Here is a 27,374-nt window from a genome sequence, read left to right on the forward strand (position 1 = left end):
CCCTCTGACCCTCCCCCTTCTCATGCTCTCTCTCTATCTCATTCTCTCTCTCAAATAAATAAATAAAATCTTAAAAAAAAAAAAAAAAAAAAGAATCCAGACTTTTATGTGACAGCTCTGGACTTCAATGTTGACAGTTAAAAGTTATTTTGTTTCTTTAAAGTAAGCTCTACACCCAATGCGGGGCTTGAACTCACAACCCCAAGATCAAGAGTTGCACGCTCTACTGACTGAGCCAGCCAGGCACCCCTAAGTTTGCAGAAATTTTAAAAAACATATTGCAACCCTAGTAAAATAATGCCTGTGAAGAAAAGAGCAGACGATCCAAAAGAAAAATGGGCCAAACAAATCAACAATTCACAGAAAAGAACGGCCAAACGGCCAACAGGTAGAAGATGCCCAAATGATCAGGGAAGTGTGAGCTCCAAACTGAAGTACTGGAGAAGCACTGTGGCACAGCCAACAGGCTGGTGAAACGGAAAACAGTGCGAGCCTGGGGTAGCCCGTGCCTCTCAGGGTCCTTAGTGGCATGGCGATAGGGCCGTGCACGATGGAAATAAAGATGCCATTGTTTGGACCAAGAATTCTGCTTCTGGGGTGTAGCCCACAGAAATTAAAGCACCAACACGTGTGCCATGGCGCTCTCCACAGCATTAGTCATGTTGGCCGATGGAACAAATGCAGAGACCCAGCCGGCCATGCCAGGGGCTCCTGACCAGCCTTCCAAGAATGAATCTGGAGTTGCATCAGACAGTGTGGGGGCAATCTCCACATGGTAACACTAAACAGGAAATACAGGATATGACAATCTAATCTCTTCTCAAAACACAATGACTGAAACCTGGGTGTTTGCAGGGGCTATAAAGGATTGTGTGAGAATGTGGCTTGCCTGCAGGGGAGGGGCGTGAGAGGTAAAAACGGCATGTGTGGTACGATCCCATTATGTAAGATCATGTGTGTCTGTGTATGACAAACGTGCTGGAAAAAGGACTGGATGTTTCCAGGGCTCACAAGCTGCCAGTTTGTGACCTGTTCATCCCTGGGTTCCCCCACTGACTAAAATAATACAGAAAAGAACGCTGTCAAAGTTTAACTCCCTGCTGACTGCTTGCTCACCATCCACGGTAACAAAAGACATGCCGCGCAGTCCTTTAAACCCAGACCTGGAGCAGCATCCCCAGTGTCGACCAGGAAGAAGTGTATTTTCTCTCTAAAAGGGAGCCACTTGCTCAACGCACAACCCACCACAGGGATAAAATGGTGATGACAGAGGGACGAGCAGCAAGCTGTTAGGGCACGTGCCTCTGAAGGGTGGTGAGTACCAAGGGATGCAGGAGGGGGTTGGGGGAGAGTGGGGAAGAGCCCAGTGGGAACAGATGCTTACACAGTTGCGTTTCTTGCATAGGAAGACTGAGTCTGAGAGACTGCAAAGCTTCTTTTCTAACACTGCCCTCAGCACTAGTCCCCTGAGACTTCCTTAGGTTGTCAGGGAAACCAGCCACACCTGGAGAGACATCGGGACCCCCTGGGCTTGTGGGGGAACCGAGAGGTGACGAAGGGTCTGGGAACGGTGGCGTCGGCCCATTCTGACAGGTGTCGCCCTTGCTGGGTACATCCAGGCCTCCTCCTCCATCTGCAGCTCTGTGTGCCTGGACACTGGCACCTGGAAAAGACAGCACGCTGGGCCATCACGGTTCCAACAACCAGATCAAGTTGTTTTTCAGACACGCAGCTAACACAGGACAGAAGGGACTCTAGATGCAGGAGAATGAGCTATCTCCACGCCCCATGAGACTGCTCTGGGAGGAGGGCAGGCCTCGCTCTCCTCACATCAGCGGGTGCTATGGGACAAGCGGCTCAACTGCTCATTGTGGAATTGAGATTGTGGGATTTAAGTAGTAATGTTTCCTTTTCATTTAAATAAGACCAATGAGAAATCCCATGAAAGTCTGATTTTAAAAATAGCGGAAGGAAATCAACGCTAAAAACACAGCTGACAGCGTTCCTAACAGGCGCCGGAAACAGTGCGCTAATCAGAGCGACAGCCTCACACCGGGGCAGTTCCAAAGTTGTTTCACAGCATAAGTTCATCCCCCAAAACGAGAAATCTAAGGCAAAGAGGTACATTAACTGACCCGAACAATTACGGCAAAGAGTCAGAGTCTGTGCTTCTGTCTGATGAATACCTGCTAGATAAAAACCCAAGCTTAAACAGTGGTGACTATACACCCACGTATCCAGCTCAGTTTTACCCACTAACAACACTATACACAGATTTGTCATACACTAACTGAAACCTATTTCCTTGTCAAAAGAAAAAGAAAGACTTCTTACAATTAAATGATTTTTACCTTCCCTGTCCCCTCACCCCGGTCAGGGAGCCAGTTGGCAGTCAAGAACCAAGATGGCACCTGGAGGGAGGAAGGGAGGGTCCAGGAGCCTCTGGGTGTGGTTCCAGAGGTTCCCAAGGGCAGCAAGGTCCCAGCCTCCCACAGGGATCCACACCACTTGGATCCCTGGATGTACCCAGGATGCATCCAGGAAATTGCCCTTTGCCCAAGGAAATTCAAAATGGGTTTCTGATACTTGACATCTGAGTTCCAACCAATACAGCGACTCAGTCATGCTTCCTGAGAGGAAAAACAAAAGGGGCACCACAGACTCAAAGCAGAGTGAGGAGACTGGACCACGGCCCTGACCCGACCATCTGCTCTTATGCAAACATCCCTTTGGCTCCATGCTGGGTGAGGGGGAAGGGAAGCCTGGATGTCAGATACAAGGTAATCAGATCAATACCACTTTCTGATGGGCTTATAGATCTGGGAGAGTCTCTACATCTTCCTGTTTACATGGCAAAATAATTTTTTGAGCATTATACTTTTAAAAAATATAAAAGAAGGCCCAAAAACATTAAGACTATTGTTCCCAAACACAAGCCAAATCGTGGATAAACAAGTAACAAAGATGACGAGACAATGACAAAATATGGCTACTACCACTTCCCACTGTGTCTGTCTGAGTACTTGTGTTTTATGCACCATTCTTTCAGTCCTCACAACTATCCTACGGTGCATGCACCATTACTCCTCCATTTACACAAGAACTGAAATGAGATCAAATAAGAACCCTGCTGGAGAGTTCAAGCTCTTAGTGACGGATCTAAGAGCGGGCTCCCTATCCCTATCCTGCTGTTGAATCCTTGGTCTTGGGCCCCTGCTGTTACCAGCCTTGCCTGGCACTGAAGGAGCAGTAATCAACAAAACCATTTTAGGTGCCTGAACATCATTTGCAAGAACAGAATGCAGGGACACCTGGGTGGCGCAGTCGGTTAAATGTTTGCCTTTCGGCTTGGGTCATGATCCCGAGGTTCTGGGATTGAGTCCTGCATCGGGCTCCTTGCTCAGCAGGGAGTCTGCTTCTCCCTCTGCCTGATCTGCCTGCCACTCCCCCTGCCTGTACTCACTCTCTCTGACAAATAAATAAATAAATAAATAAATAAATAAATAAATAAATAAAATCTTATTAAAAAAAAGAACAGAACACAATTTCTGCCTGCAAACCAGTATTACAGACTCTACGACTTCCAAGCACACATTGCACCGGCCCCCCTAAACAGGAAGGGGCATAAGAACCAAGTGAATAATTCACCCTGTAGTTCTGACACATGAATAACCCATCAGCTAACATGCAAATGGGGTCCAATAACCCTTAGATCACTACTGGGCCATTTCTGGATCCCAGTTAGTAAAACTTAGGCAACCAACCGACAAGAAAGGTAGGATGTAAGGCAGGGAACAATGTGTCAGTGAAGACCCACAGAAGACGTAAGGGGAAAGAACCCACTGCTGCGTCCTGCTGGAGCAGAGCATGGGGCAGCTCCTATCCTGTTTAACACACACGGTACTTGATTTAAAGTTGCAACTAAGAAAAAACACTCATCTGATTAGTAAAAACACACTCTGAACATACAGTTCATTATGGTCTTACACACCACAGTCTTGTTCCAAAATGCAAGAGGATCCACGTCCTCCTATTTAAAGGCAAAATGTCAGCAGCACAGAGTAACCACTGACTTACACTGGGCTTCGTCCCACTGGTCAGGCGGTGCCGGTGAGCCTGGGGGCTTGAGGAGGGCCTCCGGGTCGGCTGGGGTGCCACTACTAGATCTGACTGGCGTTCCGTCCATGGTCAGAACGGCACAGGCTGGGCTGAGTCTCGGGGGCTGCAAGCAAGCCGCCGGCAGGTGCAGTTTCAGCCATCAGCAGCAGCCAAGAGCTTCTGGGAAGAACCACAGTAGGCTTTCCATTTTGGGGAGATTTAAAGTCTCAAAAGTGGCTTGAAATCAAACCAAGTAATATCATGATACCTGATAGGAGGGAAAAAAGAAAGTATTATGAATCTTCATTTGTCAGATTTGAGTAATAATTCCAAGACTAACATTTGGCTCCCAACTCACATCTATATAATAAACACAGATTTATTCATTCAGCAGACAACCCTTCAGTACCTACAATATCCTAGGTTTTGAGGATAAAATGCTGAACCAGCCACACCTGGGCCCGTTCCTGAAGGTGCTTAATGTCTGTACTAAGGGCCATCCTGCCCGGGCAGGGCTGGAACTGGAACTATAAGCACCACAGGGAGCCTCCTAGTAGAGGCAGGGCTTGGGAGGCTGAGGAACTGAGTTGTTTGTTAAAATTTAAGTAATTTGAGTTAAATAGCCACATGTGACCAGTGACGTCTGTACTGGACACGCAGGCCTAAGCACTCACAGGGCTCGTAGGGCAAGCTCCCCTCCCAGGAGGCCTGACCTGATGGTGGAAGACGCCAAGTGCACGGAACATGGAAACAGTACACTGTATCACAGGAAGCACAGGGAGAGGACACATGGAGAGGCAGCCACCTGGGAATCGGGGTCCAGAGAAGGCATCTCATAGCAAGTGACCAGTCTTGTCTTTCATTTCTGTCAGGATCAGCTTTTAGCCCATCCTACTAGGCTAAGTTTAAGGGAGGAAAACTTCGCCCCAAGTTCGGCAACTGGTTACCGTTCTGGAAGCATACCGAGGATATTCATAACCTGTTCCTCATCATCAGATAAGGTCTGAGCCACCATTCATTCTGCAGAGATGTTGGCATTTTCTTCCTTTGAAGTAAGTTTCACACTATTCTACATAGTATTCTGTGTTTCACGAGTTTCAGGACAAAAATTTACATGACTTCCTTCTCCAGTTTACAAATCCCATATAGACATTTCAGATAAGAGCCTGAGCAGTGGCCACACAGGGAGGGGGGATGATGCTGACACCACAGCAGGAGGATGTGGGTGTGCCTCTTTCTCCACAATCCTCTCTTGCCGTACCCCTGGACCAGGCAGCACTGGTAGTTGACATAACCTGGTCTTACCCGTGATCGAGTGACTAGTGATGGCAGTGTCCCCTGTGTAAACCCAGGAGTGGCTGGCTTGCAGCTCTAACCATCCGCATGTTCCACTCTGCTGTCCGGCACCCTACAGGCCAAAAGATGCTGTGGCTCAGTACTAGTGCTGATAAGATTATGAAAAGGTTACATGTACCATTAAGTGCAGAACCAGCACTAAGGGCTGTACCAGAAAGAAGCATGATAGAATGTGCGACATCAGGGGGGACTACAATCCAACCAGCTAACTGGAAAGCACTGGGTGCCAGTGTGACTCAGTGTCTGGCTTACGTAAATATTTGAAGACTGAAACAATACCTGGATCACAGAAATGGAGTTACTAAGGCTGGCCAGAACATGATCCTGTCTGCAATGAGTTCTCTATCTTGTTTTTGTCTCTACAATAATCAGTAACCTCTTTCATCCCCAAAGCCTTTCTAGGGTGGGGGAGAAGGGGGGATGGACAAACAGGCTCTTGGAGGCTCCACACCTGTCCGTGCACATCCCACAGGCCCTCCAAAAATCACCGTTCCACAGGGTCCCAGCTCCATGGAAAACCACCTGGCTACTATAGATGACTGATCCTATGGAGATGTCCACAAAGCAAGGCACGGCACATGAGCAAAAGGATAGCCAGGCTGTCCCCTGGATCACAGGCTTGCCACTTCAAGAACATGTAGCAACAAACAGAGCGGAACGTGAAATGCACAGGGCACACTGCATGTGCTGCTCATCCTGACACATTCTTTAACAAAAGAAAATGTCTGCATTTTGCTTTCAAAAGTGGCGGCATACTCTGGTTTCTCTTCAAAACGCATAAATCTTTCGCCTTCCAATGTGGCGGCAGGGGTGAAGGTGTGTAAATCACCTGTCCCTCTGATGCCTGAAAGGGTAACAACGGCAGATGAGTGCTTTTCAAGCAGAAGCTGGTTCCTCTGCCATGGATGCCTCTCCCCCCTTGACCACCAGGCAAATTCCCAAGGACCCTTTCATGTCTACCATTCGGCACTCCTCTCAAGTCTCTCCTGGGCCTCAGATAAGGCGCCTAGCCCACTCCTTTCTGCCACCGAGATAACCCCTCTGTGCACACCACACTGCAAATGTGTGTGTGTGCCCATCTCCTCCATCATGCTGCAGGAACCTCGGAGGCAGAAACCACCGCTCCAAGTCTGCCCCACCCCTCAAACATCCCCTACTCCAAGCTGTGCTCAGCACAGGCTACTGACTTCAGTCTTTGGTTCTGCCAAGTTCCACCCCTTAGCAACCAACCTAGTGGCTCCACAACAATAGAGTGTTTGCCTCCTGAACATCAACACTGCCTGTTCAAATACAGAAAAACTCTAACTATTCCTATTAAAAATACTTGGAAGCTACAGTTCCAGTGAGAGACAAAGAATGCCCCTGGGAGTTATCAACTGGCAGAGCAGCATGTAATGGCCACACCCCGAATAAGCAATGTCACCTGGGTAAGAAGGAAGAGCAGGCAACCAGACGGACTTCACTCATGCACTAGAAACAGAACACACCAACCGGACAACGGAAGGCAGAGGGGTGGCCGAGGAGCCGCGGAGGAGAATGCGCGCCACCGAGGCAAGCAGTGACAACAACACTTGACCCTGACACTGTCCAGGAAAGAGGAACTCTGGCTGAGATGTTCAAGTTCCACCAAACATGGAGACAAATGCGTCAGGCCATCTGAGCCCGATGCCATCACATACTCCACTCATTTAATTCCCTTTATCTGGATTTCTCGAAAAACAAGAAACCTGCTGAATCCCGAGAGGTCCTACCCGCTTCCGAGTTGGATGATGCAGCCCTCCACAATATGAGACCCTGGGACTGGGGTAACGTGTCCTGGTAACTCTTAAAGATGGCTCCTGTTCACGTGCAGCTCCCCCTGCGGCCGGACAACAGACAGAACTCACTCACTGCCCAGAGCGGCCTCTGGCGAGGTGGCATGTCCCTGTAGGTAATAAGCTGGCACTCTCTGTCTGTCCTCAGTTTCAGGTGAACTTTACTTAGCGTGACTCAGTCGTCAGGGTCTCATTCCCTCACTGCTGACAAAAACAGGGCAAGGAGAAGGGTCAGACAGCTGGGAGCACAGAACAAGGAAGCTGTTATTAGTAACATGCATTCCAGTTCCTGGTTTCAAAAAAAATTAAAATATCAGTCTTATCACAGTAGCATTTTTGACCACCTGCACTCTGCTGTGTTTCCTAAAGGGAAGACACGGGGCAAAATTAGGACTTATACAGTGTTCCTAACTCTGAATTCATGCCATCTGACATCGAGAGACTTCATACTGAGAAAACTGGCTCAGGCATGTGCGTGTGACTTCTGGCTTCCCCCACACAGCCGATTACGTGGTTCCAGATGCACACGAAGTGCTCCTCGTACCCGCCTCGTTTAAGTTGTTTCCACTGGCAGTTAGGAACAGCATGGCCAGAGACCAAACAGGACTTCCTCAAGAAGATAACGTCCAGCTGAGGCCACACCAGGAACCACCGGCAAACAGCGCCTGGTGTGCAAAGCTCTGCAGAGCCGTGCCAGGGAAAGGGTGGGCCCCAGGGTCAGTCCTGACTCCGCCACCCTCAGGTAAGGTCCTGGCAGGTTCCTTAACCACTCTGCCGTTTTCCTCATCAGCTAGATGATGACAGAATACAAAATCTTGCCAAGATTAAAGGCAACAAGGCACAGGTCTGTCCCACACCCTCCACAAACGGTCACTGATTACTAGTGTTGTGTTCCCTGCAGCTGCTGCTCGTCAGAACACAGGTGAAGCCAACTGAAGATACTCTCACTGAGGAAAGTGTCCTGCTGAAGGCGACTGGCAAAAACAAAAACAAAAAAACAACGCTACTTCTGAACCTTGGTAATGCCAGATGATTTTTATTTGCTTTTCTTGCCATCCAAGGTGCGTGAACTGAAAGCGCTCGTTCCAGAAACGGGTCGGCAATACTCAAGGAACGATCGGAAACGTTTTTAAAGGCGTGAGTCACCTGTAAACGGCAGACTCCGTGCCAGCGGTTTTCAATCACACTGGCAATAAAACCCAAGCCTCCGGCCACGGACTAGGAAGGGGTCGGCCACCCGGCCCGTCCCTACGCCGCATCCCCGTCCCCGTGCTCCCTTCTCACTGCAGCCCCGACACACTTCTTCACGGCGGTCAGCAGAGTTACTCTCCCTCGGGGTCGCCACACTCCCGTCCCGCAGGTCCGCACGAGTGGCTGCCGGCCACAGACCCACCCCGCAGCAGCACCTCACACTAGCACTGACTTGTCGTGCCCATCGCCCCACCGAGGCTGAGTTCGGAGTGTCCGAGGCCCGGCAGAGCGCCCGTCACGCCACTAACGCCCACCGACGTCTGCAGAACGAAGGCCGCGCCGTCCGCCTGCTCCGTTCCAGGGGCCGAGCCTAGCCCCATCCCTCGGGCAAGGCCCCCCCCAGCCCCCGAAGCTGGCCGGGGTCCAGGTGCAGGGAGGGGCGAGCAGCCACGGGGACCGCCCGCAGCCGGCCGCACGCGCGCTCGTCACCCTGGCAGAACTTCTGCACAAGGACGAGAGCCCTCCCTCACGCGCCGCCCGGCGCTTCCCAAGCAGCCCTCAGCAGCGGTGGGCGCCCGACAGAAATCGCGCCCCGTGCCGCGGACACAGCGCTCGGGAAGGGCTCGCCGGGCGGGGATTCAGGAAGCCGGGTCCAGGCCCCGAGGCTACCAACGGCGAGCTGCGGGACCGACGCGGGGCGTCACCGCTCCGGCTGGAGCCGCGGCCGGCCCTCCGCGTCCGCCCGCCCAGGCCCCGGCGCCCCTCGCCCGCCGCCTGGCCTCCGCCCCGACCGCGCCGCGGCCCCCCGGCCGTCCCGCGCCCTCCCAGGCCGGAGCTCCGGCCCGGGCGCCTGCCCGCGACCCTCACCCGGGCGCTGTGGAAGCCTCGGCGGCTGCCGGCCTGTCTACTCCAGTGGAGACGTGGCCGCGCGAGGGGCGGGGCGCGGCGCGGCGACCGGCTAGGACCCTCCGGAAACAGTCTGGGCGCGCTGCCTCCGTTCCGGAAGACACACCGTCCACTTCTGCTTGCCAACAGCCGCCCTCGGGCCGGGCTGCCCCGACCGCAGGGTAGGACTCGAGAGCCCACTCACAACTGGCGCGAGGCAGACTTCAGAAAGTAAGTTTGCGAGTCTCTCCCTTACGGAAATGCAACTTCTGGACTTGCAGGACAACTCCAGCCGGAAGCTAAACAAGAGAACTTCCGGCGGAAGTGGCGTGGCCAGGGCTCTGGTCCCCGCCCCGCCCAATCTGTCAGGCTGTGGGCGTGGTCACCCTCGCTCCGCCCCCTCGGCCCCGTTGCGGGGCGTGGCTAAGAGGCCCCGGCGCGGGTGGGGGACGATGGGCGGAGTCCGTGCAGCTGGGTGGGGTGGGCGCCGGGGCTCGTCCCCGCCGCCCCTCGAACCCCGAACCACCCACCTCCCACCGCGCCAGTTCTTATTTATCTTAAGGTGCCAATGCAAAAGTAACTCCTGCTGTGGAGCCATAGCAATGTCTTAAAAATAAATAAATAAAAATACTGTTGGAATAGGCCATGAGGTTTAGGTGAAGGTTTTTTTCCTCTTTTTGTCTACGGGTATGAAATTGTTTCAGCACCGTTTATTGAAAAAACTGTCCTTCCTGCATTACGTGATTTTGCACACTTGTCCAAAATCAGTCGGCTGCTTGTGGGGTGTTTCGGGGTTGTCGGATTCTCCCTGACGTCCTCCGTGGCCGGTCCCTCGCTCACAGCGCGGCCTCCAGCGCCGCAGCCCTCCAGCAAGCCCTGACATTGGGTCGGGCATTTCTCCCACTTTGCTTCTCTCAGGATTGTTCCGGGTATTTGGGGACCCATGCCCTCCCATACAGATTTTGGAATAAACTTTCTATGTGTATAAAAATCCTTCCTGGGATTTTGATAGAATTGCACTGAAACTATAGACCAATTTGGGGAGAATTGACATCTTTCCGATGTTGAGACTTTCAATCCGTGAACGTGGTATGTCTCCCACTTAGGTCTTCTCTGACTTCTTTTCACATTTTGTAATTTTGATCGTACAGATCCTGTACATGTTGGTTTTCTTGTTTTGTTTTTAAAGATTTTATTTATTTATTTGACAGAGAGAGAGACACAGCGAGAGAGTGAACACGAGCAGGGGGAGTGGGAGAGGGAGAAGCAGGCTTCCCACTGAGCAGGGAGACCGATGCGGGGCTCGATCCCAGGACCCCGGGATCATGACCTGAGCCGAAGGCAGACGCTTAACGACTGAGCCACCTAGATCCTGTACATGTTGTTGATACCGAAGTATTTAATTTTCTTTGCAGTAATTGTAAATGGTAACGTTTTAAAGTCTGGTTTCCACACGTTCATTGTTAGTGTATAGAAATGTGATTAAATGCTGTGTGTTGATCTTGTATCCTGAGAACTTGCTGAACTCATTAGTTCTAGGAGTTTTTCTTATAAATTCCTTGGACTCTTCTACATAGATCGTCATTTCAACTGCAAATGCAAAATTTAACTCAAAATGATCATGGACTTAAATGCAGAAATATGTGAAACTATAAAACTTTTACAAGAAAACAGGAAAAATTTCAGGACTGAGGGCTTGCTGAAGTGTTCTTGGACATGATACCACAAAAGAACAAAATGAATAAACTGGACTTCACCAAAATTAAAAACGTTTGTTTTGAGAAAGATTCCAACAAGACAATGAAAAGACAAGCTACAGATAGTTACAAAATATTTGCAAACCGTATATTTGATAAAGGACTGGAACCTAGAATATATTGAGAACTCCCAAAACTTAAAAAAAAAAAATGCAGTTAGAAGATAGGCCAACATATGAAGAGGCATTTCACCGAAAAGGATACACAGATGGCAAACAAGCTTGTGAAAGACGTTCAACACCACTGGCCGTTATAAAAACGTGAATTAAGACCGCCTCGAGATCTTACTACACATACCTACTGGAGCAGCTAAAATATATAGTAGCAATACTAAATGCTAGCAATGATGTGGAGAAACTAGATTTTTCATACATTACTGGTGGGACTATAAAATCGTACAGCCACTCTGTAGTTTGGCCATTTCTTTAATTAAACATATACTTGATTGTATGACCCAGCAACTGCACTCCTGGATATATTTATCTGAGAGAAATGAAACTTAAATCCACAAAAAAACCTGGACACTATTATTTGCCATAGCACCCCTGGATATTTATCTCAGAGAGAAATGAAACTTAAATCCACACAAAAAACTGGAAACAACCAAAATCCGACCAACCCCACAACAGATGAATGGTTAAACAAACTGTGGAGCATCCACATCCACATCATGGGATTCTCTTCAGCAATAAAAAAGGACTATTGATACATGCAGCGATTTAGATGAGTCTCCAAGGCATTATGATGCTGAGAGGGGAAAAATCTCAAAAGAACGATACTGTATTATATGCTTTCACTTACATAACATTTGTGAAATGATATGATTATAGCGATGGAAAGCAGATTAGTGGTTGCCAAGGAATGGTGGGGGGGGTGGAAAAGTGGGGCAGGAGAGAGGTCTTTGTGGTGCAAGCAATTCTGCATCCTGAGCTGTACACACTCTGGACTGACGTGTTTCCTGGTTTTGAGATCATACTACAGCTATGCAAGGTGCAGTGTGGGAAACTGGAGAAACAAATTACGAGTAAAATGTGACCAACAACACTAAACGTTAAAACAAATGAGCCTATATACCAACGGCATATCCGTGCAGGGAAAAAAATGCTAAGTAAAAATTTTAAGTTTATTAAGGTATCATTTATATACAGTATAATTTACCCATTTTATGTGTACAATTCAATTTTTAAATTTACAGTTATTTACATTTTAGTAAATAAAGCTGGATTTACTTCAATGCAGTAATAAAACATTTCCATAACCCCCAAAGGGTCCCTCTAGTCCATATGCATGCAGTCCCCCCAACCCCCCTTCTCTCGACAACCACTAACTACTTTCTGTCTCTATGGATTGGCCTATTCTGGACATTTCATATAAAAAGAATCACACAATACGTGACATTTTGTAACTGCCTTCTCTTTTACTTAGCATTAGGCTTTGAGATTCAATCATTTTTAGCATGTATCAGAACTTTGTTCCTTTTTACAGATGAATAATACTGCACTGTCTGGATACACCATATTTTGTCATCCATCCATTGGTGGACACATTCCAGTGCCTTGGATGTGCTGGTCACTATTCTAAGTATAGGGGCTAGCCGGGGAGCAGGAGACAGGATCCCAGGGGCCTGGATGGCTCAGTCGTTAAGCGTCTGCCTTCGGCTCAGGTCATGATCCCAGGGTCCTGGGATCGAGCCCCACATCGGGCTCCCTGCTCAGCGGGAAGCCTTCTCCCTCTCCCACTCCCCCTGCTTGTGTTCCCTCTCTCTCGCTGTGTCTCTGTCAAATAAATAAATAAAATATTTTTTAAAAAAAAGGAGACAGGATCCCTGCTCCAGTCCAGCTTTGTGTGGGGAAGACCTGCCCTTCAGGGCATCATTCCTGTGAAGCCAACTGTGTGTGTCAGTGGGAGGGGCTACCATTTACATCATTCATTCACTCAGTATTCATTGTGGCCTCCTGTACTCCAGGACTCCTCTAGACACTCACAATCCCTGCTGTCACGGGTGCTTACACAGAAACACAAGACAGTAAGTGAGGAGTTCAGAAAAGAGCAGGGTAAAGAAACAGGGTGTGGAGGCATGCTGCTATTTTAGACAGACCGTCTAGGGAGGCCCTAAGAGGAGTTTGAGCAAACACATGAATAAAGTAGGGAGTCATGCAGGTCACTGTGGGAAGTGTTTCAGGCCTGGCAACAGCAAGGAGAGTCCTGTGTTGAAAGATTTCTTTGAGGAAATTATAGTTGAGCTAAACTTGTATGACAAAGAGGCAGGCAGGTAAGGGTCTGGGGAAGAGCTTTACCAGGAAAGGAATCAGCACAGAGTGGGAGGGGGTCTGCCATGAGGGGCAAGCTGCACAGGGTCTGTCAGAGCAGTGGAAAAGCCACTGATGAGTTTCAAGCTCCTTTCAGAAGGAGACAAACATACAAGGAAAAAAAAAAAAAAATGAGGGTGCTGGGGTGGCTCAGGAAGTTAAGCGTCTACCTTCAGCTCAGGTCATGATCTCAGGGTCCTGGGATGGAGTCCAGCATCAGGCTCCCTGCTCAGTAGGGAGTCTGCTTCTCCCTTTGCCCCTACCCCCTGCTCGTGCTCACTTGCTCTCAAAAAAATAAAATCTTAAAAAGAAAAAAAATGAGGGCGCCTGGGTGGCTCAGTTGGTTAAGCGACTGCCTTCAGCTCAGGTCATGATCCTGGAGTCCCTGGATCGAGTCCCGCATCGGGCTCCCTGCTCAGCAGGGAGTCTGCTTCTCCCTCAGACCCTCCCCTCTCTCATGTGCTCTCTCTCATTCTCTCTCTCAAATAAATAAATAAAATCTAAAAAAAAAAAAAAAGAAAAAAGAAAAAAAATGAGAGCGCATGAGGCTTAACAGAGAGGCAGGAAGGAGCTGTCCTCTTGCATCGGGGAAGATCCTGCCAAGTGATGCCTAAGCTGAGTCTTTGCATTCATCCGTGCACTCAACCACCAGCTGATTAGTCTGCCAGCAATCATTAGATGCTTGCCCAGGTCAGATGTTTGGGCTGAGTACACAAGAGTGAACAAGGCAGGAAGATCCCCGCTCGGGATTTTTGAGGGGGAAACACACAGTAAGCAAATGTTTATTTTCCCATAATGACAGGCACCAAATGGGCAAATGCTAGCATGGCTGGGTTGGAGGATGGCATGAGGTGAGTGTCCAGGGAGGCCTCTCTGAGGAGGGGATCTGAACCGAGCTGAGTGACCATCTGGTGCTCTGCAGCAGTGGAGGGTGTAGGAGGGCCCTACAGGTGGGGTGGGCAGAAGGGAAGATTTTCTGGAGGAGGGGCAGGGCCACCCAGTACTAGGCCTTCCTGGACCATGATATTGTTACTCTTTTCTATGTAACAAGCCACCCCAAAACATGGTGGTTTCAAACTGTGTTAGTTCTCATAGTTACATTGGTCGGCTGCAGTCGTGTGCTGTGCAAACTTCTTTCCAGAATAAACAAAAACAAATGACCCTGATTTGTAGCATTTATCAATTTCCATGGTGTGAATCCTCCCAGGGGGACAAATTTCAAGCCACCAACTTGAGGTCCACAAACGGGTGGGTGGGCAGGATGCACACCATCATAGAGAACCTGCATCATGCAGACATGTCAACGCAAATACCCACGAGAGCACACGTGATGGTCAGATGGAGTAAATTCACTAGGAAGAGAGGAGTCCTGAGTGCTTACTACCTTTAACGTGACTTATGAATTCCAAATTTTCATGATTTTTAAATGGCTGTCTTTAAGTTACTGGGTCACGACATTCCTGAGACCAGAATGACTGTCTCCTGGGAGCTGGCAAGGCAGCCCTTCCGCAGGTCACAGAGCTCATGGTGGGGCTGGCCACCTTCAGCGGGCCAATCTTCAGAACGGCGTCTCCCTCAGGCCCCTCCGAATAGCTGGGACAGTGGCTGAAAGCAGGAAAGAATGCACATGGCTTCACTCCGCTGCATTCACTTTTGCCAATGTCCTGAGAGACGGCATAGAGTGAGAGAGGCGTGACTGGGCTGCACTCCATGTGCTTCAAGGTCCTTGAAATTAATTCTGCAGGGAGCTGTGAATCTCCCCCCAAGTGTGTCTGGGCTCCTCCATGTCCCACCCCACACGGGCTGGCATCTCCGAGGGGAGTAACTGAGACCCGCCTGGTGCTCCCTCCAGGCCGCTGCCAGTGTAGTCCCCATGAGGGTCAGGCCTCAGCAGGCTGAGGTCTAGCAGGCTGAGCGGCTGCTGGGTTTAAGCCCCAGAACCACTGCCAGCACCCGGTCTGCTTTCCTGCTGACAACCTGGGACACTCCTCTTCCTCTTGCCTGAGGGGACCCCACCTGCCTGTGGAGTGCTGCTGGCCCAGGTGGTGGCGGGAGCCCTTGGTCTGGCCCACTAGTGATTAGGTCAGGGATGAGTTTCCATTTGAAGCAGTGGGTAAGTTCACCTGCTCCTGCTTGATGGAAGCTGAGGTCTGGGAAGCGGTGGCCATCAACACAGGGAGACAAGGGTTCCAGCATGGCGTTGTTTCCTGCATCCAGCCACCCCTGAAGCCAGATCTACCCTGGGCTTTCTGAATCCAATCAGTCCCCCATTCATTTCCTCCCTCCAGCCTGGAGGTTGGCTTCGGACTGTTGGTGTCCACCACAGCCATCCCGATTCAGAGACGGGCTTCTCTGGGCCTCCTCTCTGCAGGCTGCATGATGACCCTTTCCACCTCCTCTCCCAGTTTGGTTGCGTCCCTGGGGCACCACTCTGCTGCTCTTGCATCTGGGCCTGTGACTCTGACCCTGTCAGCTCTGTGGGATCCAAGACGAGTTGCTGGATTCTGGCTGTGCCCAATAAGGATCCTCCAGAGGTCCACGGCTCCCCTCACAGCTCGGACCCACAGGCCAGGAAGGTGTGCCGCAGATGGGGGTGTAGGCAGGGTTGGCCCCTCTTCTGAGGCGGGCACGAGACCAAGAGGGACACGGGTCTGGGGATGGGCTGGGTGAGGCTGTGGGAGGAGGAGAGGGCAGGAAGCCGGCAGCAGATATCCAGCTGTGCCTGCTCCAGGACTGGCCCAAGGACCTGCACACAAGCACATGGGAGTCTTGAGCTGGCCACTCATGCCCCAGCAGCCTGTGCCGCCACTGCCGCCACCACCACCACCACCACCATCACTACCACCATCACCAATACCACCACCACCATCACCACCACCACCATCACTACCACCATCACTACCACCATCACCAACACCACCACCAACACCACCAACACCATCACCACCACCACCATCACTACCACCATCACCAACACCATCACTACCACCATCACCACCACCATCACCATCACTACCACCATCACCACCATCACTACCACCATCACCATCACTACCACCACCATCACCACCATCACTACCACCATCACCATCACTACCACCATCACCAACACTACCACCACCACCACCATCACTACCACCACCACCATCACTACCACCACCACTACCATCACTACCACCACCACCACCATCACCACCACCACCACCATCACCACCACCACCACCACCACATCACTACCACCACCACCATCATCATCACTACCACCATCACCAACACCACCATCACCACCACCACCACCATCACCACCACCATCACTACCACCACCACTACCACATCACTACCACCACCACCATCACCACCACCATCACTACCACCACCATCACTACCACCACCACCACCACCACCACCATCACCACCACCACCACCACCATCACCACCACTACCACCACCACCACCACCACCATCACCACCACCATCACCACCACCACCACCACCATCACCACCACCTCCCCCCTCCACACACACACACAGGGCTGCAGCCCAACTGTGGACTGGCTGTCAGGTGGGGTGGGAGGGTGTTGAGGAATAGGAAGTCATAAAAACCTCCCGACTGCACACCCACCCAGGTCTGTGAAACAGCCCAGAGAATAACTGTCCTGCCCCCAAGCTCCTCCCATGAGTGAGAGCAGACAAGTCCTCGTCAGAAACAGGGAGCCCAAGTCCCAGCAGAGTTGGCCCTGCACCGTGGACCCCGCAGTCTAACATGATGTGTGTCCTTCCTTCATGGAAGGATCCAGTGCAGCCCAAGGGAAGTCACATGTTCTGTTTTAACCTAGGCTTAAAAAGCTGGCATAGCCCTTAAGAGCCACATCTTCGTTCTTACTTTTTTGGGAGGGAAGGGAGTGTTGAGGCAAGGCCCTAAGATGTGGAGGGCAGGCCTCCCTCCTGCACAGGCTGAGCCCAGGGCTTAGACACAAAGCCACAGCTTCAACACGCAACCAAAAGGCTGTCACTTGGGGTTGATAGATCCATGAGATCCTGTGCCTTTTCCCTTTTCACCAAGTACTCAGACCTGGGCCCCAAGCCCATGTCCCATGTGGCTCGTCTGAGAGCGGGGCTACCAGCTGGGTCTCAGGAGCAGTAGTCAGTCCACTAGCCGCGCCGGTAGCCCGCCCACCGTGACAGAAGGGGCAGCACGTCGCAGCCGACACGCAAACCAGTGTGGAGGGGAGAGAAACAGACACGGCTTGTTTATTAGAATGCAGGGAGAGGAGGCCTCTTCCACAAACAGAGCGCTGCTTCTCAGAGTGTGTATCAAGAGCAAGACAATAGTTGAAAATCCTATTCCTGAGAAGAAGCAAAAGGTTACAATTTTGCAAACAAAAATAACATATGATTTCAACAAAAGATAAAAAACTTTTTTTTTAACGAACAAAATTTCAAGTATTATTCCAGATGACATGGCAAACCCAACGCAGGACAGGCCTAGTGGGAGCAAAGGGTTCTCGTACTTTCGAGGAAGGGTTGCTCCAGGTGGGCGGGGGCACCACCAGGGCTGACCCGGCCCCGCAGGAAGAAATGAAGATCGTGGGGCAGCTCAGCGGGGCTTGCAGCTGAGCTGACAGAGCGAGAAGCATGCACCAACGCTTTGCTCCACAGCAGGCTTAGGGTGGTGGCACCCCAACTTCTGCCCTCTTAGGACAGGGCCACACACTTGACGCTGGGTGTCTAGGGTTAGCAGTTCTGGACATCTGATTTTTTTCTTTTTCTAATAAACAGAAACACATGTTTATTCTTTCAAATACCCTACTATCCCAATTTTAGTCAATTTGTAAATTATAAATTATATTACTTGTGCTACCATTTGTGATAAATCTCACTAGAAGATAAGCACCAAACCTATTACAAAAAAGCCTAAGCCGCCGTGGCTGTCCCCGCAGTGGGGCGCTCGGGTGTGCCCTGCAGGCTGTAAACTTTTGATCCCTTTCCCTTAAACAACAGACTTTCCTTTTTCTCCCATGGAAGCTTCCTTGAAGAGAGAGGTCTGTTTGAACCATAGTTTTGGGAAAGGTATAAAGAGCAAACCTGAACGTCATCGCCTCAATGGGAGGGGACGGCTGAGAGCGGTTCTTCTGGCCGAAGTGCTCTGGGCGGCCTGAGCTCAGAGGAGGGGTGGGTCGTGCCGCCCCGGCCTCCCAGGCCACTGGGGTGGGGGCGGGGGGGGGGGGCGTCTCGCTAAGAAGGTCTCACTCCACAAGTCACACTACAGTGCCAGACGCAGAAACCTCCAGCATCCCCTGGGGGACTGTAAAATGCCCTTAAAATGTCTGTATCCAGTATTTTCTGAAACGTTGTCATTGACCTCCAATACCGCCAAGCCACCTGGCGCCTCCTAGATGCTTAGTTCTTGAACCTTGTCTGTTCACAGATATGATTGAATTTCCTGCAGGGAGAAAGAGTGAGATTACACAAGTATTCACATAAGCGGATCCTGAAGTCAGCCCCTGGAAGTACGTGATGAGAAGCTGACTGCATGTGGGGTGGCGCATGGAGGCACGTTTTTAGTACCATCAAAGAAATTAATCCCTACGGCAGCCTTCTTTTTCCTTTTTAAATTTCAAAAGTCAGACATCTTTAGGTAATTTCCTTAGAGAAGAGACTCAAAGATTCAAAGCCTCCTCAGTGTCCCCATGGCACCAGGGGCCACCCCGCGGGACGGACAGACTCGCCTGCTGGGCGACAGCACCACCACCTCCCTTTGTGAAGAGCAGGGCATCCCCAGAGGAAGACAGGTATGTCTTCGCTATCCTTACCCATGTTTTTATTAAGAAAGATCAGCGAGTTACTAGTAAAATTTCTTTCCCTATAATGAAATGGTCTCCTTCACACTGTCTATGCTCAACTACAAAACAAGGGTTTTATTCCACAGACTCCGTCTTTGAGGGAGCCTCTACTTGGGTCCTTGTCACCTGCACTAGGGACACACTCAGTGACTCTGATTTGAACCATGAATGACTGGGGATCACAGTAGCCTCAAACAGCATCAGTCCGTGACTGAGTCACATCATCACCTCACCTGCACCTACAGATGACCCCACGTGGCAATGCAGATGTCACTGTGAGCCGGAAATGCCCGGTGAGAGTCACCGAGCCATCACAGACACCTGCTCAAGGCACTGAAGACAGAGCTGGGGGCTCAGAAGTTCTCAGTGACCACAGCCACCGATTAAGAAAGTGCTAACCCCTCCGGGGAACAGCAGCTGTGTTCTGCAGAACACAGAAACGACAGCACTTTATATGCCACGGGACTTCAGACAAACAAAATGACGAAACTAGTATATTTACAAGTAAATAATTAACTAGTTCATAAACATCCCTAAAAGCTGAGGTATCAACTTGCCAAAACACTTAAAAGAAAAAATCACCTTCCTGTTAGGAAAATGGGGGTGTGCCTTTCTGCAGGAGGACCATCTTGGCGCCCCTTTCCCAGCCCTGAGGACCCATGCCGACACCCGTGCCCCCGCCGAGCAGAGCGTGTCTCACTCACATTGCGTGGTGGGCCTTCACCTGAGTGCGGCAGTTGCGGCCCCAGTAGCAATCAGGACGGGATGTTACAGCCACTAGGAAGAGAAAAAATGATGTATTTGTAATGCACATCACACTCACAAGCTCAGCTACGTGAATTTAAGTAAAGACCCAAAGGGACAAACAGCAGGGAAAGGCATCGCATTTTGTCATGCTTTATAACTAGTGTCCTTGGCCTGTTCAAGATTTCAGGAAAGGAAAAAAGTTTAATTGAAAACCCAGTTTAGGAAGTAAGACTACTGCTCAGTTTTGTCCCTGCTGAGGCAGACATCCACTAAGAACGTGGAGCAAAGGCCCAAACGGAGTACCTATTGTAAGAAGGAACACAGAAGCCGATCTAGGCAGAACTGAGTTGGGGGTGAGGGGGCTTCCTTACCTGGCAACTCAGAAGCAGGAATGTTCTGCCGATACTGGTAGGTCAGCTCTCGGAAGCTCCGCAGGCCGCAGCAGTAACACAGCACGGTGTTCCCCGTGATCCTGTAATCTGCAAGGAACACAGCCTCAGGTGGGCATGCCAGTCAGCACGCAGCCTCATGTTTCCAGAATGGCAGGACAGCTGTGGCCTTGCAAAGGAGTGGGAAACCCAGCACCGATCCACACAGGATGCAGAGACAGGGGCCAGACATGCAGAAAACGAGAACGAAACCAACCTATTTCCTCACACCAAAATAATTCCACTTGGATAAAAAAAATTCAAATATCTTAAAAATTTTAAAAAGTACTGGAAGGAATGAATATTATTCTAAGTATGTCACAAAAACCAAACAGCACCAAAAACCAAAAGGACTTGTAAATCTGACTACCTACAGCTTAAACAGCACAATGGAAACACATACACCAAAGGTAAAATACTAATCAGTTAGTGGAAAACACAAGCGCAACACAAACCCGTTGCACCTTTATATGACAAAGATCATACACCAACCAGACCCCCACATCCAGGCAGCCTAATGTGGGCCAAGGTCACAAGCCAGTGAACCACGAAACAAAAAGATCTTCAATTCTGTTAATGTTCCAACACAGGCAGACAAACGACGATACGTCCAGTTTGCCTGCTCTGTATTTACAAGACTGCAGGGCAGCGGGGCTCAAGAAGATGCTGGCCTTCACACCTGAGGCACGTCCTTGAGCAGGAAAGTCACTGTGGCAAAGTCCCAACTGTGCTGAGCGCTGTCCAACAACCCTACTTATTTATCCAAATGGAACAATTTCTCAAGCCTAACACACTGCATGCTCACTCAGCAGCTACAGTGCTGACTCAGAGAGTGAAAAGGAGAAAAAATCCCTTAATATCCTCTACTCATGAATCGGCGAAATAAACCATGGCATTAGAACACTACGTAATAAAAATCAAGGTGTACTGCTGAGCAAACAGGCTACAGAACAGCACAGGTGGTAGGGCTTCATTTACGAGGATGGTGTGCACCTGTGGGCAGGTGCAGAGGCCGTGCAGGGATCGTCACTGCGTGCTCAGGTGCTGGGATTCCCAGGGATGTTCACTTATCCTTCGTGCCTCCCTGTCACTCACATGTCTTTGTGAGCCATGTCATCCCTAGAGTAGTCCTTAAGAAGCTAACGGAGTTCAGGCTCAGATGATAGGTCTGGGCAACCCCAGGGCTGCTGCAGAGAAGACCTGAGACACTTGTGAGAATGTGTCCACAAGACAGAAACTGCTTAGAAGGATCCCCAACAACTTCTAAAGTCTTTCATGATAATGTATGTCTCAGAAACAAAAGTCATTTGGGGCTCCTGGGTGGCTCAGTCGGTTGAGGGTCCGACTCTTGGTTTCTGCTCAGGTCTCAAGTCATGATCTCAGGGCTGTGGGATCAAGCCCTGCATTGGGCTCCACGCTCAGTGGGGAGTCTGCTTGGGATTCTTTCCCTTCCTCCCTCTCCCTCCATCTTTACTCCTCCCTGCACACATACGCCCTCTCTCTCAAATAAGTAAGTAAAATCTTTTTGAGAAACAGAGAGAGAGAGAGCACGAGAGGGGGGAGGGTCAGAGGGAGAAGCAGACTCCCTGCCGAGCAGGGAGCCCGATGCGGGACTCGATCCCGGGACTCCAGGATCATGACCTGAGCCGAAGGCAGTCGCTCAACCAACTGCACCACCCAGGCGCCCCATAAATAAGTAAAATCTTAAAAAAAAAAAAAAAAAAAAAGGCGTTTGATTTTTTTGCAGCCCCCTCCCTCAGTGACAAAAATCACATTTCACAATGTCCTGGGTGTCCCTGGGAGACAGGGCAAGCCTACACCCCGTCACCCACACACCAAGCGAGAGGCCAATGAGGGCCCTGAGAGTTTGGTAACAAGCAGCCAGTCCCGGGACTTCCACGCTGACAAAGGTAGAGGCCCGGTCTCTTCAGCTGGGGCCCGCCCTTCCCCATGGCAGAGAAACCCTGGAACTTTAAAGAAAACCGGAAGTGTTGGCACCTTCCTTCCTGTGTGCCTCTGTCAGGCTGGGCGGAGGGCGAGGCTGTGCGTGTGGGAAGGCAGCCGCACGGGAGCTGCCCGTGCTCCACCTGGCAGGTTCCACTGCGTTACAGAGTCAAAGGCACCCCCTCTGCAGAGAGGGAAGCAAGTGCCACGATGCTTACCAGACAGTAAAAACGCGCCCCTCTGCAGAGCCACCAGACTTTCAGTCAACATATTTTTCCACGTCAAACCCCTGGTTGCCAGGTAATTCTGTGACGGGGAAGAAGGGAAATCTTAAGATACTAGCTTGGAAGAAGAAACACTAAAATGACAAGAAGGCAGAAGTTTCATAAAAGGCCCTTTTAGGTGGGTAAAGCCACAGCCCAGGCAAGCTAAACATGGCAGGGATTTGTATCGGGCAGCTGAGGGGGAGTGCTGTGTGCAGTTGTGGGGGTCTGCTTCCAAGACCACGGGACACCTGGGACAGCCCGAGGACCCCGCTGCCCGAGCCTGACGTGGTAACACTTAGCTCACCACCTAGTTCACAAGGGTTCTTGTCTGAGATGCTCTGTCAGAGCCTCCAAAGGAGGGCTAACTTCAGAACTTTGAACATGTGAGTTACCACACTCTCTCTAAAATTCCGCAAAGACATTCCTCGCACAGGAGTGGTGGGACACCCAACCTTGGCCAGAGCAGCTCTAGCCCATGACCACATAAGGAAGTGTGGAGGGTCTGGATCTACGCTCTGCCCTTCAGACACACAGAGCTGCTTGGCTCCTTCTGTGCGAACCTACAAGAAAGCACCACGTAGACATCTAACCAGAATGCAGGGGTGCTGAGGAGTCGGGCCAGCTTCCTAAAACATGGGAAGGAAAATGTCAGAGAGGAGGACGTCAGAGAGAGGCCCTGGTTCCACCAAAGGGCCGGCCCACCCCCACCCAGACCCAGAAACTCTCTGCAAGGGACAAACAGGCACCGGAGCCAATTCCTGTGGATTCGTGGCATAACGGGCATGAAGGAAATACCTCCTTTTGGGAACGTGGGGAACACAGAAAAACACCCATGGGGTGCACTCAGTGGCAATACTAGTAAGAGCCATTAGGAGAGCTGAAAACCTTACGGGGGGGGCCTCTCTTGGCCTGAGCCCCACCCACGCCTGTATGGGAAGTCTGTTACCTTGAGGACATCCGACTCGTAGTGGTTGTTGCTCAGAACCCCGTCCAGACACCTGTCGCCCAGGTCTAGCTCTGCCAATGGAAGGACGCAAAGTCACCCGTCTTACAGACGTTCTACAAAAGCATCATTCACAGACACTAAGATGACCAAATTTCCTTTCTTATAGGGTCTAGAAAGAATAAAAAGTTCCATGACAAAATACAGTTTTAGGGACGCCTGGGTGGCTCAGTTAAGCGTCTGCCTTCGGCTCAGGTCATGATCTCAGGGTCCTGGGATCGAGCCCCGCGTCGGGCTCCCTGCTCGGCAAGAAGCCTGCTTCTCCCTCTCCCACTCCCCATGCTTGTGTTCCCTCTCTTGCTGTGTCTCTCTCTGTCAAATAAATAAAATCTTAAAAAAAAAAAAAAATACAGTTTTAAAAAGAGAACAGGCAAAATGACTTCCATTCCACTCCTTCCTGAAATGGACGGCCCTCTCAGTCTCCTCGGAACCCGGTCTGGCGCTGTGAAGACTCAACACCGCGGCCAGACTGGGCGTTTTTAGTGGTGGTGTTCCTTGCCCATAAGGAAACCCTCCCGGCTGAACTCGGCATCCCTGGGGTTGTTCTGTTATTGCTTGGTTTTGAGCTAGCAGAGTGACACTTCTAAATGTCAGGAAAAAGTAGGGTCGCTAACGGTGGCCTCCCCCAACTCGGGCCACACGACCCCGTCACCACCCTCAAATGCACCGAGAGAACAGGCAAAGGCTAAAGGCAGCCAGCCGAAGCCCCGGCATTACCACAGAACGGGGCCAGACAGCCGAGGCAGCCGACCCGGGCACAGCCCCAGTACAGGTGGCAGAAAGGCTGCAGGCACACGGCACCTGCGGACACAGCACAACCGCCAGTCAGGCCATTTCAGTGAAGAACAAACTCAAGTAACCGTTAAATACATGACACACTCCATTTTAAACAGCAATCCCAAGTTGTAAATTAAAGCACGGTATTTCCTTTATTACACTTAAAAGTGACACATTACAGGGGCACCTGGGTGGCTCAGTGGGGCGGGGGTCCAACTCTTGATTTTGGCTCAGGTCATGATCTCAGGATCACGAGACTGAACCCCGCGTCGGGCCCCCTGCTCAGCAGGGAGTCTGCTTGAGATTCTCTCTCTGCCCCTCCCCTGCCTCCCCCACCCCCCACGTGCACGCACTCTCTTTAAAATAAATAAATAAAAGGGGCGCCTGGGTGGCTCAGTCGTTGAGCTTCTGCCTTCGGCTCAGGTCATGATCCCAGGGTCCTGGGATGGAGCCCCGCATCGGGCTCCCTGCTCACTGCTTCTCCCTCTGTTGCTCCCCGTGCTTGTGTGCGCACATGCGCACTCTCTCTAACAAATAAATAAAATCTTAAAAATTAAATAAATAAATAAATAAATAAATAAGTAAGTAAGTAAGTAAGGGGCGCCTGGGTGGCTCAGTCGTTAAGCGTCTGCCTTCGGCTCAGGTCATGATCCCAGGGTCCCAGAGATCAAGCCCCGCATCGGGCTCCCCGCTGAGCAGGAAGCCTGCTTCTCCCTCTCCCGCTCCCCCTGCTTGTGTCCCCTCTCTGGCTGTCTCTCTGTCAAATAAAAAATAAAATCTTTAAAATAAATAAATAAAATAAAAATCTTAAAAAAGTGATACATTATAGAAATATCATGGTCCTGACGTCAGATGCAGACTTCAGAAAGAGAACCACCCATACATGGAAACTTGGTGTATGACAGGGGTGGGTTATCAATTGATGGAAAAAGACGATTATTCAACACGATTGCACAGTGACAACCGATTCTGCAGATGAGAAAACACAGCCATGTCTTTACTTCACACCATGCACAGCAGTCAACACCGTTTTGAAACCTGAGCCTAGAAGGATCCACAGGAGAGGCTCCGTGGTGGGGAGGATGCTCAGGCAGGCAGCGTAGGTGCACACCCTTACTCACACTGCTGGGGGGCGATGCGGGGGTCCTGCTCACGTTCTGCTCTCCGGTCTGGCATGGGCTCGAAGCAGCAGGTGCATATGGCATGGCTGCCTTGCAGGGCACACACATAATCCTGGGCTGCAGAACAGACAGCATATTCAGGCGGCACGTACCGGGGCACAGGCAGAAAGAACAGGTTAGACCCACATCTAGGGGGGTGGCTGGAAAGCACACAAGGAGACTGATCCACAAGAAAACCCAGGGAGAACTCAGACCTGTTTTCTTAAGTGGCCAAATGATAGCCTACCATCTAAAAGAAGCATTTTAAAATAAAATGAAAAATAAGCAAAGCGACTTTTCGGATCAGCGGTTGTAGCAAGATTTCAAAGATCACTTGAAGGTTTTCTAACCTTTCCTTAGGCCATAAAGCACATGCCATAAAACAATAAAGCAAGTTCTATATTTATCTCTGTGTCTTCCAAATAAACAAGTGACAGGCCCGGTGGGCATGACTGGCTGACCCCACCCCAGGAGCTGTGTCCACACAGCCTAGCCCCCGGCGCTCCACGGCCACACAGGAAGCTCCGTCTGCGCACACACACTTACTACAGGCCCCGTGCCACCGGGGACTTCCATCTGCAGTCTGAAAACGATGGAGCCCACCTGAGGAATGGCAGAGTTGGGACGTGACCAGGTGCTGCCCATCCCTGTCCACAGGGCCTACGGGAACCGACGGAGACAGCCACAGCATGGCATCATGGCAGATGGCTATAACACGGCTCTGGGTCACAATCCTGGCTCAGTGGCCTCATGACAGGCTCTAAGAAACTAGGCCTTGCGGGGCCATTAATTACAGAATGGCCAGGGCCAAAAACGTAGATTCCACCTGTCCTCTTTCCCTTTCTTGATGGCATCTGGCCCAAATGTCAGGCTTAGGACTGAACCCCCAGGACTGCCCAGGAGCAGAGGTCCACGAGAGAACAAGTTAACTCTCTGGTTTCTTAGCCCAAAACAGACCAGGAGAAGCAACAGGTTATGAGAGGTGGCAGACCATGGAGGCAGGGACAGGAGTCGGGTAGGAATGGGAGAGGAGTCCGCAGGAATGACAGCTGCATCCTGGGTGGTCACAGTAGGACGACAGCACGGAAGGTGGCGTCTCACCTGTCGTGACACTGGTGGATGTGGACGGTGCATCCCCAGGAGCCGGTGCTGACCCTGGCTCGCTGCCAGGCCCTGGGCAGGGGAGGGGCTGCCCCGCCTGCCTCCGGTACTCGGGACACTGTCTGCACACTATGTACGGCTGGCTGCAAGGAAAGCACACGAACCACACGAACACCTGGAGTGCGGAGAAGCAGCGTGACCCCTGCTCACAAGCATGTGGGTGGTGGTGGCCATGCCCCTAGCCCTGATGACAGGACCAGATCCAGATCCCAAGCCTGGAGGCGTCTTCTCTGCTCACTGTCCCCCACTTCACACCTCAGCTCTGCACCAGCTGCTGCCGCCCAGTCAGTGCTCACCCCAGCAGAGCAGCAGTTAGAGGGCTCTGTTCCTCACCACCCTCATCCCCCTTGGCGGTTCCTAGCATACGGAGACACGTCCTGCCCACCCCTTGCTTCGGCACAGCATCCCCCAGAGCCTGGCCGCTCAGTCCCCACACGGGGCAGGACGCACTCTCACAGGTTCGATGCTGGGCGAGCTGTGAACTACGTCCAGGGGCAGGCCCAGCTTGCCCAGCACACTCAGGACTTGCACCCTGGGCACCGAAGAAACTGCATTCAAATCAGAGCACGTTTTGTGCCACAGTTGAGTGCTGCTGTCCTCTAGGGGCTTCCCGACCCGGCAGCAGAAGCCCTGCC

General features: G+C 51.1%; 2 protein-coding genes across 11 annotated transcripts in view; both read right to left on the reverse strand.

Moving 5' to 3' along the window:
- Window positions 1-9,634, reverse strand: part of GOLGA3 (golgin A3) — a 44,600-nt gene extending 34,966 nt beyond the window's left edge. For 2 of the 6 annotated variants that reach the window (XM_078061176.1, XM_036081102.2), the window contains exons 1-3: window positions 9,327-9,634; window positions 4,078-4,366; window positions 1,385-1,663 (exon numbers count right to left, since the gene is read on the reverse strand). In XM_078061176.1, the coding sequence (XP_077917302.1) occupies window positions 1,385-1,663; window positions 4,078-4,186 (388 nt within the window). In that variant the 5' untranslated portion in view covers window positions 4,187-4,366; window positions 9,327-9,634. Of the gene's footprint in view, window positions 1-1,384; window positions 1,664-4,077; window positions 4,367-5,403; window positions 5,601-7,205; window positions 7,313-9,326 lie in introns of those variants that run through there. The other 4 variants (XM_078061177.1, XM_036081129.2, XM_078061178.1 and 1 more) reach the window with 4 other exon arrangements.
- A 7,998-nt stretch (window positions 9,635-17,632) lies between these two features.
- CHFR (checkpoint with forkhead and ring finger domains) overlaps window positions 17,633-27,374 on the reverse strand; it is a 29,348-nt gene continuing 19,606 nt past the window's right edge. For 2 of the 5 annotated variants that reach the window (XM_036081363.2, XM_036081372.2), the window contains 8 exons: window positions 26,680-26,822; window positions 25,540-25,656; window positions 24,359-24,442; window positions 23,585-23,655; window positions 22,591-22,678; window positions 20,372-20,479; window positions 19,958-20,030; window positions 17,633-18,853 (listed from right to left, as the gene is read on the reverse strand). In XM_036081363.2, the coding sequence (XP_035937256.2) occupies window positions 18,811-18,853; window positions 19,958-20,030; window positions 20,372-20,479; window positions 22,591-22,678; window positions 23,585-23,655; window positions 24,359-24,442; window positions 25,540-25,656; window positions 26,680-26,822 (727 nt within the window). In that variant the 3' untranslated portion in view covers window positions 17,633-18,810. Of the gene's footprint in view, window positions 18,854-19,957; window positions 20,031-20,371; window positions 20,480-22,590; window positions 22,679-23,202; window positions 23,265-23,584; window positions 23,656-24,358; window positions 24,443-25,539; window positions 25,657-26,679; window positions 26,823-27,374 lie in introns of those variants that run through there. The other 3 variants (XR_004913799.2, XM_036081387.2, XR_013443577.1) reach the window with 3 other exon arrangements.

Source organism: Halichoerus grypus, chromosome 13 (genome assembly GCF_964656455.1).
Source record: "Halichoerus grypus chromosome 13, mHalGry1.hap1.1, whole genome shotgun sequence".
Taxonomy (NCBI): domain Eukaryota; kingdom Metazoa; phylum Chordata; class Mammalia; order Carnivora; family Phocidae; genus Halichoerus; species Halichoerus grypus.